Genomic DNA, 18,861 nt, shown 5'->3' with positions numbered 1-18,861 from the left:
CATTAACTGTCATGTACAGGAAAGTTCCCGCTCTCATTGACAGCAGAGTAGGCTGGTTACTTTGACTCAATACCTATTCAAACTAAATGTTAAACCAAATAACCAAAAAGAAAGTTTAAACTCAACATAGACCTGTCCTACCTATTTTCCTATATGCGATTTATAATATTTTTTTCACTTAAGTATTTTAACACTAAAAGTGGTGTTAAATAGTGCATTTTGATGTGATGAATATTATGTAATATTTTTGCGCGCGCTGTTCAGTTGGACACTGGTGCTCCACGGGGGCGTGCGTCACAGCTTGTAGTGAGAGCGACGATACACAATACTACCACAACAGTGGAATTCAAAATACAGAGAGTTTTTAAGACTGAAGTCTTGGGCCGAGTTGTTTACCCTAACGGAGCAAAGGTATGTCGAAACTTTCTTGGTGGCCTTGATTTTTGTGCAGAGGTGTAGGCATATAATTTGTGTAAACTTGTATTCGTCGAATGAGAGCGTAATGGCGCGCGACGAGAGCGAGCGCTGCATCACCAATACACGGGATTAGAGTTTGTTTACTAATCCATTCGCTTCATGCTTTTGAGTTCATAGGATTTACTGCTTCCAAAAATAAAAAGGAAGACGTGAAACTGTGAAACAGTGTTCCTGTTAATAAAAACAGGCTATTTGACATGTAATTTTCCCGCATATTACAGGAAATGTTAGTCGAGATTCGAGAGTGCAATTATTTTGAAAGATCTGCCAGGTAATTCGGAACTTCGCCAGTTTCCTCTTTTTAAATAACTTTTCAATTTTATGTTTGACAGCCAAAATTTCATATTGTCAACAGGGACACTGTCAACACAATGACACAATGTAGCGAGCACAACAATGATTTCAGGGTGTTGCAAAATGCAGTATCGATCTGAAACTTTCATGTTCTCATGGATGTTGACCGTAGCTTGACCCTCAATAGATTTTGACAGTATATAAAATAATAATCTGTTGTACGTCTCTGGCGTTTTAATGTTTTGATTGGTGTCTGGAATTGTCGCTGCTTGGATTCCCTCTTGCAGCGTGGCGGTGTGGAGGGAGCACTCCCACCTTTGTTCAGAGAATGGCTGCCCGCCTCTACGCAGGGGCATTGCCGTGGTTTTGTTCAAGTGTAGAGCCATTTAAAGGTTCCGTTCCGTTTTTCGTATTTTAATTCATTTTTGAATATAACCTTCGTTCTGGGCTTTAAGTGTAAGCGTCTATTGTGTGTGAAATCATTTCGGTCAAAGAGGAATGCAATGAAAGGCAATGAAGAGAAAATGTCCTGTTTTTTGCAGAGATTATATCGCCAAAATCGGGTAAATAGGTTCGACTAAATGGTGTCAGTTACCCAGTTCGGACTAAACTATACTAGGGTTTGTCACGCGCACCCGTGATACATACATGTGAATGGGTCTTCCTGTTTCGAACGTATAGAATGGAAATGTATAACCAAATGTATGGCCACCCCCAAAAAGCTTGTACCTACCTAAATTGTTCTTGTTTATTGGCTTTTTATTTGGTTGCCTGTGGATTTAACTAATATCAAGCATGGGACTATGCAACTTTGAAGTTCGAACTTCATTGGCAACGTGATTTATTCCGTTTTGAACATTGTGTACTTTGTGCATGCAGTGCATTTGGGCATTTGTGGGAGACGTTAAAAGAATCCATGCGAACTGCGTGTTATGGACAATGAGGATGTTCAAATAATCAACCCCCATTACTCCTTTAGTTGTTGAATCAGTGTCGTCTGCAAAATTAAAAGATAGAGGATTATTAAATGCAACCTTTACTAATTACTGTGCAAACCGCATGAAGTCCCAAAGTGCTATGGAACATTCTGTCATTTGTTGGCGTTGCATGTTAGGTGCTTTAATATGTGTTAATTAAACTGAGAGAATCCATGTGTAGTCGGTTGTGTTGATATATTTGAAGTTTAATTAATCTATCTACCTTATTGCTTCAGAAGTTGAGCCTAAAGTTCATGCAGGAAAAAAGTGGGGCAATATGTTGCTTGCTGCTGATTGCTGCGCGAACTTCATGGAGTTCAAGCCCAAAAGTGCATGATCAGCAATATATAAATAATCCACACCAGTGTCTATTGAGAATTTAAAAGTAAGCCCTTCCCCCTTATAAACATTTATTTAAGTTACATTGTCTGGTAACCACGGCAGAGGTTTTTGTGAAAATCAGGAAAACTTGAGCTCCCTCAATGGTAGTTGTGAGTCCTGGGGGTATTCCAGATACATGGTTTGGTGATGACCTTGTTCAGTTAACCCTCGAATAAGTCGTAAACCCCAGCTTCATTCTTCTAGCAAAACCAAGCCATAGGGCTGTTCTTTTTGGAGGCTTACTCTGAGTTAACTTAACACAGGTTTGTCAATAAGTGGAATACCTCCCTGGTTCACACTGTGTGGTGTTCATGTATTTGCTGCGTAATTCTGCACAGCGCTCTGGTATTCAGCCTGCCATGCCCTGAGGGGGGAGGTGCGGAGAGGGGAGTGGCGTTCAGCTGGTTTTCAGCGAGCGCACACAGATGAGCACGCACAAACAAGCATGCACTCCCCCCCCCCCCCCCCCCTTTCTAACAGACAAAGTAGCCTTTCTGCTTGACTGGTTCCTCCCTCTGACAGCAGAAGCATTGACTGGGATAGTGTTAATTGCTCAAGATATGGTCTGGCTAATAATAAAGCAAGCCACCTGCCCCGGGACACGCGACCATGTATGACTCCTTACATGCCTTCACATCATGCTGAAAGAAATAGTTAGGACTTCTACTTTGACTTCTATGACCCTATTACAGGGTATACCCATTGTTTGCACTTCTACTGAAACCTGTTGATTGTCTTTATTTCCTCTGTCACACTTCCACCGACTTCAGGAATGGAAACTAAGGTTCTTGTGGGGGGCATTACATAAATTCCATCCTGGGGAGGAAAAGCCATGTTTGTTTGTGTGGTGAACTCAATGACTCTCTGGCTGTCAGAGTAGCTTATATATGGCCCCTCCCATGTCTATACATTCTCTGGGCAGGGCTGGTTAACCCTATACTTCCTGCGCTGCCTTATATGGGCGGTGACTGTAACATATAGCTTGCACTTGTGTTGAGTGACTTGAAAGAATGTGAGTCTGTTTTCATTTGGGGGGTGGGGCCAACGGTTTCTGTTGAAATGTTCCTTGTATGTTTTGTATGGTGATCTGTTGGCAGTCAACAATTTGTGACTGAAGAGTTCAGGAAATATTCCTGCGTTGGTTTTGCGTTTGCATAGGTAGCACATAAGACAGAGACGTCAGTTGAAGGGTTTGAAGCTTTGCCCCTTCAAAACGGCAGCCTCGGTCAAGGTCAATAAACATTCAAGAACTTACTATTCCACTTTTTATGCCCTCTTTGCATGCTTATGTGTTCTTCCTCAAATGATCAAAATTCAATTATTTAATTGAAATGAGATTTTTTTGGTTAGCTTGTAATTAACCTCGCCATTACGTTTTCTTTGGAGTCAGATAAAGTGCTCTGTGCATTTTTCTGTGTTTTTTTTTCTGTAAATGTTTGGAAAGTGAATCATAGATCATAGGCATTAGGAGGGTGCACTTGAAACAGCGGGCAGAGAAGCTCATTGGCCTTTAAACAAGGAAATGCTTCCGAAGACACATCTTCTCAGTGGCACACATGTCAGAATGGAACAGTCCTGTGTCTGAGCCATGAGAAACGAGCAAGGTAGAGTTATTGTGTGCGGCGGAGAAAATGATGGAGTTTCTGTGGTTTTGCCTAGAATGTGGTTGTGCTGGCACTCCTCCAGTAGAAACCCCAAGGCTGAGGGCAGGACACCAAATAGGGCCCTCTGTGGTTCATTTGGCTTATTATTTCCTGATAAGTGGTGCCAGTACTCAGTGCGCTCATGTAATGCTAGCAGGCAGTAAAAATGGTCTCGTAAATGCACTCTTTCTGTTGTATGTCGACTGTTCGGTTCATGCATTCAGTCTGTGATCCACGGGAGCAAATGCTGGTGTGACATTTCCCTGACCCCTAGATGAAGATAAACATATGGCGCCCTTGCAGCCTATAGGCAGAGCTCTTTAAATAATTATGACTTGGGATAATGATACCCTCTGAGGCAGAAGTGCCACAGGAGTGTCTCCCCTTTAGTTTCTGTAGTGGTTTGTGTTAGTCAGTCTCCTTAATTGCTCCTTTATCATTCATTATCCCCTACATTTCAGTTGAATTATTTGTATTGGTTGTACTATTGATCCATTTAAGAAGCCAATGCAATCATGTGTCTTTCCTTTCTCACACATTGGTTAGGATGTTACTCTGTAATCCCTTTAAGATAATCTTCAGCATTCCACCACGTGCCATAAGTGGTGTGAGTTTCATGCCCTCGCAGCATTAAGAGATAGCCCACCTACTAGGGTGGTGCTTAATGTATAGGTGGTTAATGCATAGGTGACAGAACTGCCAGTGACACTATTCTTTGCACTTGTCCTGGATATATTTTTAGATGAAAGGTATTTGCTATGAGATTATCACAGGTATTAATAGGTTAGGTATTAGTTATTTGGCACAGATTATGTCTTGGTGTTCAATGTGTGACGGACACTATATTTTCTGTGTTTTGTCTTCCTGTAGGGATGGCGTTCCCTGTGGACATCCTCACCACAGTGGACTATGAATCCCTGGAGAAGAGTTCCAAAGACTACATGTCCAAACTCCTCTACCGAAATTCGGAGACACCTGAATACCTCAACCTGCCCAATTCCAAAAAGGTAATAATTGTAATGCATATACTGATTCGATACATTACAATACATGTGTGACAAAGCGGCATGAACATTGCAATGGTGGAACAAGCTACCAAATGCTATCAGAGCAGGGGCCTGCCTAACTCACACTTACAGTGCACTTCTTTACCTGATTTCTTTGCACTTTGTCATATTGAGTCGATTTAGAACTAAGTGCTTACTTACTCCAAGGTGTTATAATTGATGGAAACTGGATTGTTGTTCCTTAAAGTTGCTTTGGGTAAAAGCATCTGCCAAATGAGTAAATGTAAATGTGCATAAACACTTTAATGATTCCATCTTTTGTACATAATTTAGATCCAAACATCACAAGTCATTTAAACCTGTTTTTCATTTCTTGCTTACATAGATTGAAATAGGCCTCTGCAATGTGAGCTTCGTTCCTCTCCATGGGCAAGATGTCAGACACAAGATCCTTGCCCTGTTTACACTAGATGACCCATTTATAGGTAAGAAATATAATGAAAACATTTTTTTTTCATTGTTATGGCGAGTCTGGTAATCCAACCTCTCTGAGTCATGTTGTGGTCCCATGGCAGTCTTGCCTGCATCAGATGTTGACATGTGGAGGATGAAGATGCTTTCAGTGCTTCTCTTGGTCACTTCATCTTGTTTCTTTTCCTGTTGTGGTTCCAGCTGTAGGGCTGTACCTGCAGGGGAAGTGGTGGCCTGTTGAGGATGTGCTGAAGACATCAGACTCCGCACGCCAAGGGATCCTTCAGGTACGTTCTTGGTTACTTTCTGTCACAGATAAGTTGCCTTCCAGCAAGAAACGGTGCGGTTTTAACTCTATGTGCATGCCAGCACTTATATTGTTGAATTCATTGTCATTGGATCAGAGGTGGATAAAGTGCACAGCTCTATTAGTCGAGTCAGAGTAGAGATACTCCTGGTCGAATATTACTCCAATACAAGTGACATTTGATACCCATCCCTACTTATAGCACTATGTTTATTAGACAAGATTGAAACATATATTTCTGAAAAGACTTTAGTCAGTAACGTTAGCTCAGCATTTTCACTAACTACCTATTAGTGTGTGTCAGCAGTGGATTCACACAGGACCTGGTCCCTATATGACAACTCAGCAGGCAAATGCATAAAAAGTAATTTGACCAACCATAGCATAAAAAATGCATAAAAAAGCATAACAAGTTTATCTGGAATTAAACAAATGTTTACATACCTCAACATGCTTTCTCGGGGTGTACGTGTTAAAAGAGCAAACGTTTAAACCGAGTCTTTTCTTCACTTAAAAAAATCTAAAACATGGACTTCAGATATGGCCATGGATGGTCTGGTAGGTCATCTGCCGTAGCAAAAAAAGAAAAAAAAAATGCTGTAACGAGATGAGTTCAAGTTAATTGGGTTAGAAGTTAATTGGGTTTGTTTAAAAAAAAACAATCACTCATACGCTGTCAAAGCACTTTGAACGTGTCTGACAGCGTATGAGTGATTGTTTTTTTAAAATCACTCATACGCTGTCAAAGCACTTTGAACGTGTCTGACAGCGTATGAGTGATTGTTTTTTTAAAATCACTCATACGCTGTCAAAGCACTTTGAACGTGTCTGACAGCGTATGAGTGATTGTTTTTTTAAAATCACTCATACGCTGTCAAAGCACTTTGAACGTGTCTGACAGCGTATGAGTGATTGTTTTTTTTAAATCACTCATACGCTGTCAAAGCACTTTGAACGTGTCTGACAGCGTATGAGTGATTGTTTTTTTAAAATCACTCATACGCTGTCAAAGCACTTTGAACGTGTCTGACAGCGTATGAGTGATTGTTTTTTTAAAATCACTCATACGCTGTCAAAGCACTTTGAACGTGTCTGACAGCGTATGAGTGATTGTTTTTTTAAAATCACTCATACGCTGTCAAAGCACTTTGAACGTGTCTGATAGCGTATGAGTGATTGTTTTTTCTCCTCCATTTAACATTTCCCTCCTCTGAGTTGATCATTCGAGAGGGGAAAAAAACATACCCAATTAACTCCTAACCCAATTAACTTGAACTCATCTCTTGAGTTCACTGTACGGTTAATCTGCTCATTTGGATAGAGTTGAAATCTGATTAACTTAAGTCAGGTCTCTCCTGCACTATTGATTTGTTTTATCTTTCACAGTAAGTGAAGTGGTCTGCATGTGTGATACGGTCACATGAACAACCCCAATTCCAAAAAAGTTGGGAGGCTATGTAAAACGTAAATAAAAACAGAATGCAATTATTTGCAAATCCCTTTTGACCTATATTCAATTGAATACAGTACAAAAACAAGATATTTAATATTCAAACTGATAAACTTTATTGTTTTCTATAAACCTTTAATTCTGAATTTGCCCATCCCAGCTTTTTTGGAACGTGTTGCAGGCATCAGCAAAAGACAGGGAAAGTTGTGGAATGCTCAATGGCCCGAGCTCATCTGAAGTAGAAAAGTTTGCTGTGGTCTTACAAGTCCACCTTTTCTATCCAGATCGTTACCAGCGCATAGTTCAAAAGTCAGCTTCCGCGATGGTTTGGGTGTGTGTTAGTGCCCATGACATGGCTAATTTGCATATCTGTGATTAATGCAGAAAGGTACATACAGGTTTGGAGCAACATTTGCTGCCATCCAGATGACATCTTTCTCAGGGGTGTCCCTGCTGACTCCAGCAAGACAGTACCAAGCCACATTCTGCATGTGTTACAACAGCACAGCTTTATAGTGGAAGAGTGCAGGCACTAGACTGGCCTGCCTGCAGTACAGACCAGGTCTCTTATTGAAAATGTGTGCTGCTTTATGATGTACAAAATACGATAACAAAGACAATTAGTCTTTGTCCTAAGTTCCCAAACGCGTACTCAGTGTTGTTGAAAGAAAAGATGATGTCCCAACTTTGGAAAGTGTTGCAGGCATCTTATTCAGAATGAATGTACAGTATATTTACAAAACACAATAATCTATCTGTTTGAATATTAAGTGTCTTGTCTTTCTACTGTATTCAATTGTATATAGGTAAAAAAGGATTGGCAAATCATTGCATTCTGTTTTTATTTATGTTTTACACAGCATCCCAACCTTTTTGGAATCGGGATTGTATCAGAATTCAACAGTTGCGTGGCATGAACATTTCAAATCGTATTTTTAATTGTTGATTTCAGCTTTTTGTAAATATGTCTTCTGGAAATCATGAATAAAGAAGATGTCTACTATTCTCCTTCCAGGTGACAACTGTAGGGGAGAGGGTGGTCCTTTATGTTCTCAACCGCATTGTCTACAGGGCAAAGGAGATGAACAAGGATGAAGTGCCGTTTCTCTGTCACAGTGAAAATGACTTGGCCAAAATCATTTGGAAAAATGGAGAGGCCATTGGTTTTTACTCAGTGAAGCCAGAGGGTATTTCTTTATCTATTCTTTTCTTTTTAACATACATTTAACATATCCTGTCATACTGTAGTTTCAGTTCTATGAATTTGGGATCATTCTCTTCCATATGTTTATTCCACAGGCAGTTTAAGTAGTTCCTTCCTGACGCAACGTTATCAGCTTCCTGTCTTGGATTCCATGTTTGTCCGAAAATGTCATCGTGGTAATGGACATGGGCTTCAGATACTGGAAGACTTTGTGGACTCTTTCAAGAACGATTGTTTAGGCTTAAAATACCCTCTTTCAACTGCCATGTATAAAGGTAACAACCAGTCACTGCAAGGACATGACGATGAGCAAATACTTGACAATTACTACAATCAATTTACAATGTTAGGGATGTGTTAGAAATAGCCAATCTCAAATTGATTATTAAAATGCCTCTAATAAAAATGTCTTAAATATTAAAAACAGTAAAATCTACTTTGTCCTAATTATTTTGTATCTCCTTTTCTAGTTTGTGGCAACTATCTCAGCACTTATCCTGCAGACACGGGTCTGTTTTGGGAAGTTGACGGTGTCGGAGGCCCTTTTCAGAGGACCCAGATTGCCATTAAGATTCTGGAGATGGGCCTCAAGAGCCGGGAGTCTGTCCCCCATGATGTGCCCATGGAGGAGGTGATGACACAGATGCAAGAGACTGTTGAGTACACCGTGGAAGTTGTGGTGGGTTTAATGGCATCTTTTCGTAACAGTCTTCACACTAAGAAATGTTGTGTTGTCTTACAATATCCAATCTCTCTGTTACTTATAGGAAAAGGCCGTTCAGATTGACACACATGTTCACATAACCAAAGGTACATTTTCAGTTATTTGGTGCATTTGAAGTAAAACAAAGTGGTCAGAGTGATTTCGATGAAGCATTGAACACCTCAATGAATTAATTTGAACATTTTCAGAGGTTGAAGACACGCCTGTTTCAACACGCGGCAGAAGTAGTCAGCTGAGGCGCAAGAGGCTGAGAGAGGAGAGCAGTGAGGTGGTGGAGGAGAGCCTCTCAGAGAAAGTCATAAGGTATGTCAGAGTACTCCACAAAGGGGCTGTTATTAGCAATGCGACGAGTATCCTTTTTGTGACTTCATCATTTGGTTGTGTGTGCGTAGGGTGGAAAAAATTGAAGCAGGCAATGAAACACCCGTGGAAGAACCAGAAGGTGAGGACCAGAAGAAAGACGAAGGAGATCAATATGTGGAGGCAGGAGATGTGGTGTCCATAGTGATGGAGACACAACTTGACCAGGAGGACTCTGATGTCCACAAGCTAACACAGGTGAGATGGTCCTTTCCAATCATCTTTCCTCACCTCTTTATTCCATCTACCATCAGTCTGAAGTCACTTACATACTGTACATACATAAAGTATCCTTTTGGTCACTGGTCCACTCAAAACTAGGGTTTAAACCCTTGCCACAGAACACTTAGTTTTGGTATCATGTCATGATACATTGTCCATTATTGTTAGACATTCTAGATGTCAAACTGTAAATAAGGTTTTGGAAAAGGCTTAAAATCTACTAAATTTTTTTTTTTAAAGATTACTATCAATAAAAAGGACATTTGAAATGAAATTTTCAACAATATTCATTTATGGTATATATATATTTTTTCCCCCCCACAGGCTTCAGATGTAACCGCCACAGTGATTGATAGTCATGAGGACATTGACCCTCCTATGGAAGTCACAGAGCAACTGAAAGACTTTCCAAAGCAGGTCTCCACTGTAGATACTGTAGAACCTGCTTTGGAAAGGCCTGCTAGTGAGGAGGCAATGCCCACAGAATTAAATGACAAAGAGGAAGATGTACAGGAGGGGGATTATAGTGCACTTAAATCCCCTGTTGAGGAAGTGCAAAGGGAAGATGAGGGAGAGGAAAGCTCACAGGTAGTTAGCACTCTTTCAGCAGATGTGAGTGATGTGTCCCAGTTACCAGTGGTTGAAAATGTCAAAATGACAGTAGATGACGAGGAGGAGGACATAATCCCTATCAAGAAATCAGAAACTTTAGAAAGTGTGGAGGTTGAGAACCAGGAAGTGCAGACTCAAATCAGTGCCGAGGCAGGAGACAGTGGGACAGAAACAGCTCCACAAAAAACACCAGGTGACACCGTGTCAGAGGGAGACACCGAGGACAATACAGAGGAAAGCACAACCATCGACAAGAGAGTCCTGCGAAGGAGAACTGTAGTAAGCACAGAAACACCCAGACGCAAATCCCAAAGAGCCAGCAAGAAAGCTGTAGAAGAAAGCCCAGCAGCTCCATCGGATGAGGAAACTGAACCAGCAGAAGAACAGATGGAAGAGGGGAAAGAGGCCGCAGAGGACACCTCAGATGATGCAGGTCCACAGACATCTCAGAGAGTCCTCAGAGGCAGAACAAATGCGGTGAAGGCCACACCCAAACGCAAACACACCCGACGGAGCAGGAGAAATGCGCAACAAACCAAGAGTCAAGAAGCAGAAGAAGAATCTCAGGAAGAGAATGAAGAAAAGGATGAGGTTCCAGAATCTGTGGAACATCCCGCGGAGCATGCAGGAGATGAGGTGACACCAAAAGAAGAAGTGTCAGATGACAAACAAGTAGAAACTACTGAGGATACCTCGGCTGCAGTAGAGCAGGTTGCGGAGGATGTGTCCACCTCAGTTCCAGAAGGATTGGAGGAAGATGCTGAAAAACAGGATACGCTGGAAGAAGATAAAGCGATGGAGGAGAAAAGCGCTGGAAAGGACGCATCAGAGAAAGAAGACGGCTCAGAGGAGGGTGAGGGTCCAGTGGAGGAGGATGTGCTTGTTTTGAGAGGAAGGTCAATCATCACGTCCCCTCAATCCCCCAAAAGAGCCATGGAGGAAGAGGGGAAAGAGGCCGCAGAGGAGACCTCAGATGATGCAGGTCCACAGACATCTCAGAGAGTCCTCAGAGGCAGAAGAAAAGTGGCGAAGGCCACACCCAAACGCAAACACACCCGACGGAGCAGGAGAAATGTGGCCCAAACAGACAGCCAGCAAACAACTGAGGGAGAAGAAGAAGCTGATAAGGAGGGTGAGATTCAACATTCAGAGGCAGATGTTGAGATGGAGTCTGAAACTGTAACCCTGGTTGAGGAGAAGGATACTGGAGAAGTGGATACTGAAGCCACAGATGCCCTGGAACTTACAGAGGAAAAGATCGCACCAGATGTCACTGAGTTAGAGAGTCCGGTAATTGCAGATGAATCTGCTGAAGACAAAGATGAAAGTCAACCTTCAAAAGAAGATGAAACCGTTGAAAAAGAAATAGAAACGGATAAGGTGATTGAGGGGAATGCTATGGAAGAGGAAGAGAGTGAAACAACAGAAAAACAGGAAGAGATAAAAGAAATGGAGGATAATGTGGAAGAGGAGGGTGAGGGAACAGTGTCAGACAATTCTCCAGATATTGTAGGGGACGAGGAAACACCAAAAGATGAGGAAAATACTGAATTGAAACCTGATGAAGATGCAGCCAAAGAAACTGAAGTTAACTCAGCCACAGAACATCAGATTGAAGACGTCACCACAGACACTATTCCAGAAGGAATGGAGGAAGATAATGTGGAAAAAGAGGGGATGCTGGAAGAGAAGAAAACAATAGAGGAGACAAAGAGTGCTGGAAAAACAGATATAGATGACCAGATGGAGGAAACCGTGGATTCGGAGGAAAAGGAAATTACTGATAATGATGTCATAACAGAAGAACCTTCTGTTGCAGACAAGCAGACAGAACCGGCTAAAGAGGTGAAACTGCAGAGAGCCACTGTTGTCTTAGTTGACGTAAACAAGGCATCTCCTCAACCTGAATTAGAGGTAGAGAGTGCAGACACAACGCCAGAAGCTGATGAGAAAGGTGAGACAGGAGAAGATCAGACACCACAGACTGAAGGGGACAAGGATGCAAAGAAAGATGTGGAAAACGTCATACAGCAAGACGATACACAAGATGAAGCTGTAGAAGCAACAGATTCTCAGGTCTCTCAGGATGAAGTGGAAACACAAGAGTCATCGGATCGTGATTTGGGAACAGATGAAGCGCAGGAAAGCACAACCATCGAGAAGAGAGTCCTGCGAAGGAGAACTGTAGTAAGCACAGAAACTCCCAGACGCAAATCCCAAAGAGCCAGCAAGAAAGCTGTAGAAGAAAGCCCAGCAGCTCCATCGGATGAGGAAACTGAACCAGCAGAAGAACAGATGGAAGAGGGGAAAGAGGCCGCAGAGGAGACCTCAGATGATGAAGGTCCACAGACATCTCAGAGAGTCCTCAGAGGCAGAAGAAAAGTGGTGAAGGCCACACCCAAACGCAAACACACCCGACGGAGCAGGAGAAATGTGGCCCAAAAAGATGAAGAACCTGAGGAAGAGCATGATGAAATTCAACAATCAAAAGAAACAACAGAAGAAAAGGATGAGCTCCTGCCATCAAAGGATCAAAGTGAGGAACCTGAAATGCCTAAAACAGCAGATGACACAGAATTAGATGAGCAAGAACAGGATAAACCTGCAACTGAGGAGCAGAGTCCGCATGAAAACATTGGTGACCAAGAGGTGGAAGGAATGGTGTTAGAAATCTCTTCAGATGAAAAAGAAACAGACATCGTAGAGGATGAGACTCCAAAAGAAAAAGAAGCCGTTGATGTGCACCCTGTTGAAGATGTGGCCACAGAAAATGATGACGTACCAGAAAATGAACAGCAAATTGAAGAAGGTGCCACAGACACTGTTCCTGAAGGAATAGAGCAAGACGATGTGGAAAACAAGAGCGCTGGAAACACAGATGCCACTGAAAATCTGGAAGAAACGGTGGGTAAGGAAGGTATCTCAGCACTTGAGGAAGAAGCTTCTGTTGAGGAAAGTCCTGGAGAGGAGACTGATACACTTAAATTGCAAAAAGACACAGTTGTTTTGGTGGATCTTAAAGAAAGTTGTCCTCCATCAGACTTGGAAATGATGAACACTGAAAACACAGAGACTAAAGCAGATGAAGTTCCTCTGGATGAACAAGAAATGCCAGCAGTTGAGGAGGAAGCAAAAAATGTTAAAGGTATGGAGAGCCAACGTGAAGAAAATGAAGAAAGCCAGCCTGAAGTAGCAAAAGAGGCTACGACTGAGATGTCAGAGGGGCTAGATGAAACAGAGGACACGGTTCTGAAGAATGAATCTCCTGATTTGGAAGGAACCACTGAGATGCTTAAAGAGACAGCCTCTGCATTACAAAGCTCCAGTGATGAACCAAAAACTGATGCAAACGAGGAGGAAAATCAAGGAAAACTAGAAGAAGTGACAGAACATGGGGCAGTGGATGACACCGATATCTCAGCCCCTGAAGGAGAGAATGAAGTGGTACAAGTTAGCTCAGATCCAGGAGACGACAAAACGACTAGAAAAAGAGGAAGGCCAAAGAAGAAACGAGGAGCAGCTCAGTCTTCTTCAAGACAAAGACGGTCTAAACGTGTTCGAAAACAAGAGGAGGAATCAGCAGAAGAAGAAGAGGAAGAGGACAGTGATGCAGACATTACTAAAGAATCTGACAAGGAACTTGTATCACAGGAAGTGGAAGAAAAAACAACTGAGCCAACCAGGGATACCACAGAAGAGACAGACCAAACACAGGAACCCTCAGATAACAGTGAGAAGCTTGAACAAGAACAATGCGTTGTAGACAAAGAAGAGGTGGGTGGTGTGGATGAAGAAAACGTGGACGAAGAGGGACTTCCTCCAGTTGTGGAAACTGTCAGGTCCACTCCCTCAGGATCCGAAGGCGCTCCTGAAGAACAAGAGGACACAGAAGAAGCAACTCAAGCTGCAGGAGTCCAACTGGAGGACAAAGAAAATGAAATGGGAGATGATGAAACCACAGCAGAAGAGGAAAAAATGGATGGTGAGACCAGCTTGGAGAAAGAGGAATCACTTAATTCTGAGGACATAGCTGATTCGACAGAGGTTGGGGATAAAATTGAGGAAGAGGAGGGAGAAGAACAACAAATTGCGGTCAACACATTAAAAAATAGTGAGACCAATGAAGGCAATGACATCAATTTGGACTTGGAAACAGAGGAGGAGCAGCACACAGGTGAGGACGCGTCAGGGAAAGAAGACGCCTCAGAGGAGGGTGAGAGTCCAGTGGAGGAGGATGTGCTTGTTTTGAGAGGGAGGTCCATCATCACGTCCCCTCACATTGTACCCACACCCAAAAGAGCCATGGAGGAGGAGGAGAGTGATCAGGAGGCAGACGAGGAGGCATTAACAGACACAAACACTAGGGCTAGGAGTGCTAAGGGAAAGAAGAGGGCTAAAGTTGATACACCCGTGCGGCGATCTTCGCGCAAAACCCCGGCAAAATTTGCTTTTTAAAGTTAGAGGGGCGCTCTAGTTTATGGGACCACATTTTTGTACTAGAATTAGATATGAAAAAAAAAAAAAATCTGTGAAAATGCAGATGCAAAGGAGGCAAGGTCTATTTTGTCATTTTATTTTTGTATCAAGGTTCAAGCTTTTTCAGGAATCTTGCAGATAAATAGTGTCCAGGTGTATAAATAAGAGGGAACTGAAAACATCTGGCAGTATTTACAAAAACATAATATTTTGCTTTTTTACTCTTGAAATTGTAAATTTCCATGGATTACAAATGACACATTGACTTGACAAATTAAGAAATTGAGATAAAATAGTTTTATATAACAACATATTTTTTACAGAATGAAATCATGTTCAGTTGTGTTCCTCTCAACTATTTTGTATTTTGTAAAGCAATGCAATGTGAAACTGAATGTATCAGTTGTAATCCTGTAAAAAGTGAAATATTTTTTGTTCCCAAAGCACTGTTTTGCTGTTAAGAAATATCATAATTAAACAACTATTTTGCCAGCAGCTGTCATTAGCACTCAAAAATATGAAAAAGGTTGTTATTATTATTATTATTAATATTATTATTATTATCATAAATTTGCGTTTGTTACAATATGTGTGCTTTGCTTCACTCCTAATCTGTAGGTCACTTGCTTTACATTAACATCAGTTTTTACATCTAAAGATTCTGCTTAGAATCACTCACACTCCAGTAGGCCTTCAGGTAGCTGGTAAACAAACATTTTCAAAATCATGTTTTTTGTTTCATTCATTTCTCTATTTCACTGTAAATACACTTTTCTCAACTCTGATGAATTTAATCACACATATGCAACATTGCAACAAGTTCATATACATCTCAGAGGGCTTCCTTTCTCACTATTTACAATGTGTTCAATCAGTGCAATGAACCAATAATGGGGTTACTTTTTAAAACCAATATATTTTGGTCACCTAATCTGATTCAAATGTATAGTCAATTTTGAGAGAAGGGACAAAAGAGAAGCTAAAGAGGCTCAAATTCAGCTAAAAGTCCTGTTAGAATTTGGTTGGTTTCATGCTAAATGTGAACCATTTTTATGTTTACTGTTATGTATTACGGACTTAATAATGTGTGAGAGAATATATGAAATATAGCCCTTTGAGCTATGTATGTACTTGTAACCGTTGAGGATAGAACTCTGTGATTCAGTTAAACACCTTTTTATGTATAGCATTTCATGTCAGAAGTCCATAAATTGTTGCAAAATAGCATTGTATGTCTGTACAACCAATTATTTTTGTGTTATGATTTTAATGTTAATGATGTGTGTTTTCTTGATCTATCTATTTTGTAGAAGTACAATATACTATAGCATTTACCTTTTCTACCACTTTGCCTACCTCTCTCCCTCTAGAAAGGTTTCCCCTCAAAAACAGCTCTTTAGCTTCAGCTACCTGCACTATCCTCATAGCAACTATGAGATATGTAAGTTACAGAACAAGAAATAGTGAAAAAATACGTCATAGACTAATTTTTGTTAGTACAGTTAGTTAAGAAGACTTGAGATTTCTTGATGACAGTGAATGATGGTAATTAAATCTCACACTCAGAACGTTACTGATACTGTTACTATGTCTATCCCTATTACGGTGTACACTCAGCAAAACTACGTCACTCATACACAGTAGTAATTATTGATGTCACTAGCCTATAGATCTCTCTCTCTCTCTCTCTCTCTCTCTCTCTGCCACCCACCACCCCTAAGTGCCATTTTGAAAGGATGACAGATTACCTATACTGTGACTGTACCACTGGAACTCAGCAGTGGCGCTACTGATGTTCATTTTTCTTTTTTCTGTACTGAGCATATGTGTATCTTATTAATAAAGTTTTCCCCCTCAATGTGGAATTGATTCATCTGGTTCTTCTGTTTCTATATAACCTATTGTTTCAGTAACATTTCACCTACAAGTTTAAAACCAAAGCATCGTGCCTAAAAGCACACATTATGGAATTTGGTTATGGAAGGCTTGATTTATATAATGGCTTGATATTGCCTATGAAATTGAACCGAGGATCACTTAATATAACTTAATACACTGCTACCCAGATATCAGAATCTGCCTAACTTTGATTTTACATTGAGGTCAAAGTGAATTTTTTTAACTTGTTACATAGCTCAAATAATGAAACATTTAAAGTTAAAGCTAAGTCACCCGGCGGCTGTAAGGTCTCAGACTTTTGAATCTCACCTCAGCTCTATACTTTATGTACCCTAATCGGTTGTATGCATGCAACTATGGTGTAGTTCCACATAACTGGACACTGCGAAGACACTCCCTCGTTTGTAAGTAAATGTAACAGCGTTTCCATTTGCGAATTACGTGTCATGTGAATCAGGAAATACATTTCTGAAGCGTGTGACATTTATTTGTGAATCGTGTGTAATTTATTTGTGAATCATGAAATACATTTGTGAATCGTGTGACAATTATTTGTGATTTTTTTAAACTATTATAACTCCATAGAAGTGGTGCTCGACTTTGTGGCGGTCAAATAATTCTATCCCAAATATTAACGCTGTAATAGTCTACCACCACTAGATGGTGCAATGTCTCCATCAAATGTCCATATAAATGAATTTTAAGCGAGCGAAGAAGTTAAGATAAGAACTTAGCTAGTTGCTAATTACACGGCAGAGACCAAACGACAATTTCTTGTCTACGTGCATGGAAGCTCATGAGAAGGAAGTGTCTGAAATGACAAAATGGCATCCTCCCTCACGCCCTCCCCTCTTCCAACTGTCATCTCTCTCGTGCCTCATGTCTGTCTGTCCACCTCCTGACTAGAGCCTCGGTCCACATAGCCAGAAAATACATGGCATGTCTCACTTTTTTTCAAGCAGCAGTATAATCTGACGGGTCAGATATTGCTCATGATTAGTTGCCTACACTTGTGTACTCATGTTCTTGGAATCTCTTTTTAAATTCACTAAACAAATCAGCAGTAATTCAGTGAAGCCCGTAGATGGTGTCTTGGTAAAAAAAAAAAAAAAAAAAACACGCACAAACTTCATTTTGAAGCCAAGAGCTCCTGTCATTTAAATCTAATTTGGCAGTAAAATCTACACTGTTAAGTTACACATTATTATTTAGGTTATTACCGTTGATATGTAGACCACTGTACACATCCTGTTAAAACCACAAGGGCCATATGACTTGCAGAATCTAGCTGTACCAAAGATATGTGGATATAATCAGATGAACTGAGTAGACTTCAGATAATTTACAAGTCAGGTTCTTGTTTTAGTCTATCTCCAGTTTTCATGTTTATAAAATCAGACATGCCTGAACTAACAAACAGTTCCATTCCCCTGCTCTTCCTGTAAAGGGAACATTTTTAGCCCCATCATGCTATGGACCGGATGGCTGTTTTGCTCAACCACTGGCCACGTGGGAATACTGCAATTTGGACATGCAACCCTATAGGAATGCCCTCCCTATCGTACAAAACACTTCAAGAGGACTTTTCCTTTCTGCCTGGGGAGGCTACTGCATCAGCAGAGAGAGTCTCAGCTGTCTGTCACTGACCTCCAATGTATATTATACCAAGTGAGGCTCTTAGAGACAGCGGGTGGGCGGTAAGTGTGGGGGGTCGGAATAAAGGACACACAAGACTAAATATCAATTATTAACTGAAATCCTGCCCTGATGGTTAATTCATTAATGAGCCCACCCAACAACAGTCTTTATTTACCCCCCCCCCCCCCACCCCCCACCCCTCCCCAACACACACACATACCAGAGGGGCACAGGATATAGAAAGACGCATAATAAAATTAGGGAATGTGATCCGGGCCATCAACAATTGCTGCAGTGTGCGACCATGAGGTAGGTCTAGTGTTGTGTTACCCCTCTGGCTCCTTGGTGATATAATGGGCTTGTGCCTTTGAAGCTTCATATTGGCATTGCCCTGGTAATTCCTCTGCTCACAGATCCTGAAAGAGCTCTATTGTGGGACATGAGTATTTGGGAAATGAATTTGAAGAATGCACCACCTTGAATTAAGATACTTGTGAATAAGTAAGCTCAATGGGCTTTTTTTTTGGGGCTAATAATATCAAGGTGTCTAATCTGATTATGCAACAACTAGCCTCTCAGACAGGTTTCGTGTAATGAATTCCAGCATTTGAATTAACATCTTTTATAACTTTTTTCATATGTGACTTGACCCACGCCTTTGTGTAGAATGTGTTATGTCATACTGATAATATCAGTATGATTTCATTTTAAGACAGAAA

The 18,861-nt window shown here is 41.1% G+C and overlaps 1 protein-coding gene across 3 annotated transcripts; it reads left to right on the top strand.

Moving 5' to 3' along the window:
* The first annotated feature begins 253 nt into the window (after nt 1-253).
* Nucleotides 254-16,467, top strand: LOC105895485 (titin). Of its 3 annotated transcripts, none has more exons than XM_031584793.2 (12): nt 254-411; nt 4,643-4,779; nt 5,165-5,264; nt 5,452-5,537; nt 8,023-8,194; nt 8,307-8,486; nt 8,682-8,890; nt 8,979-9,021; nt 9,124-9,238; nt 9,328-9,493; nt 9,842-10,534; nt 11,084-16,467. In XM_031584793.2, the coding sequence occupies exons 2-12, from the start codon at nt 4,645-4,647 to the stop codon at nt 14,582-14,584; spliced, it is 5,400 nt and encodes a 1,799-aa protein (XP_031440653.1). In that variant the 5' UTR covers nt 254-411; nt 4,643-4,644; the 3' UTR covers nt 14,585-16,467. The 3 variants fall into 3 exon arrangements, with proteins under 3 accessions (XP_031440653.1, XP_031440654.1, XP_031440652.1); XM_031584794.2 differs by having other exon boundaries at nt 9,842-11,111; nt 12,471-16,467; XM_031584792.2 differs by having other exon boundaries at nt 9,842-16,467.
* The last annotated feature ends 2,394 nt before the right edge of the window (nt 16,468-18,861 follow it).

Source organism: Clupea harengus, chromosome 18 (assembly GCF_900700415.2).
Source record: "Clupea harengus chromosome 18, Ch_v2.0.2, whole genome shotgun sequence".
Taxonomy (NCBI): Eukaryota; Metazoa; Chordata; class Actinopteri; order Clupeiformes; family Clupeidae; genus Clupea; species Clupea harengus.
The sequence above is the reverse complement of the archived record's forward strand: the minus strand, read 5'-3'. Positions and strand labels throughout refer to the sequence as shown.

Coding starts and splice junctions, on each gene's coding strand:
- LOC105895485 (XM_031584792.2), top strand. CDS start 4,645: ATGGCGTTCCCTGTGGACATCCTCACCACAGTGGACTATGAATCCCTG. Junction 8,195..8,306: donor TTACTCAGTGAAGCCAGAGG/GTATTTCTTTAT, acceptor TTTATTCCACAG/GCAGTTTAAGTAGTTCCTTC. Junction 8,487..8,681: donor TTCAACTGCCATGTATAAAG/GTAACAACCAGT, acceptor CTCCTTTTCTAG/TTTGTGGCAACTATCTCAGC.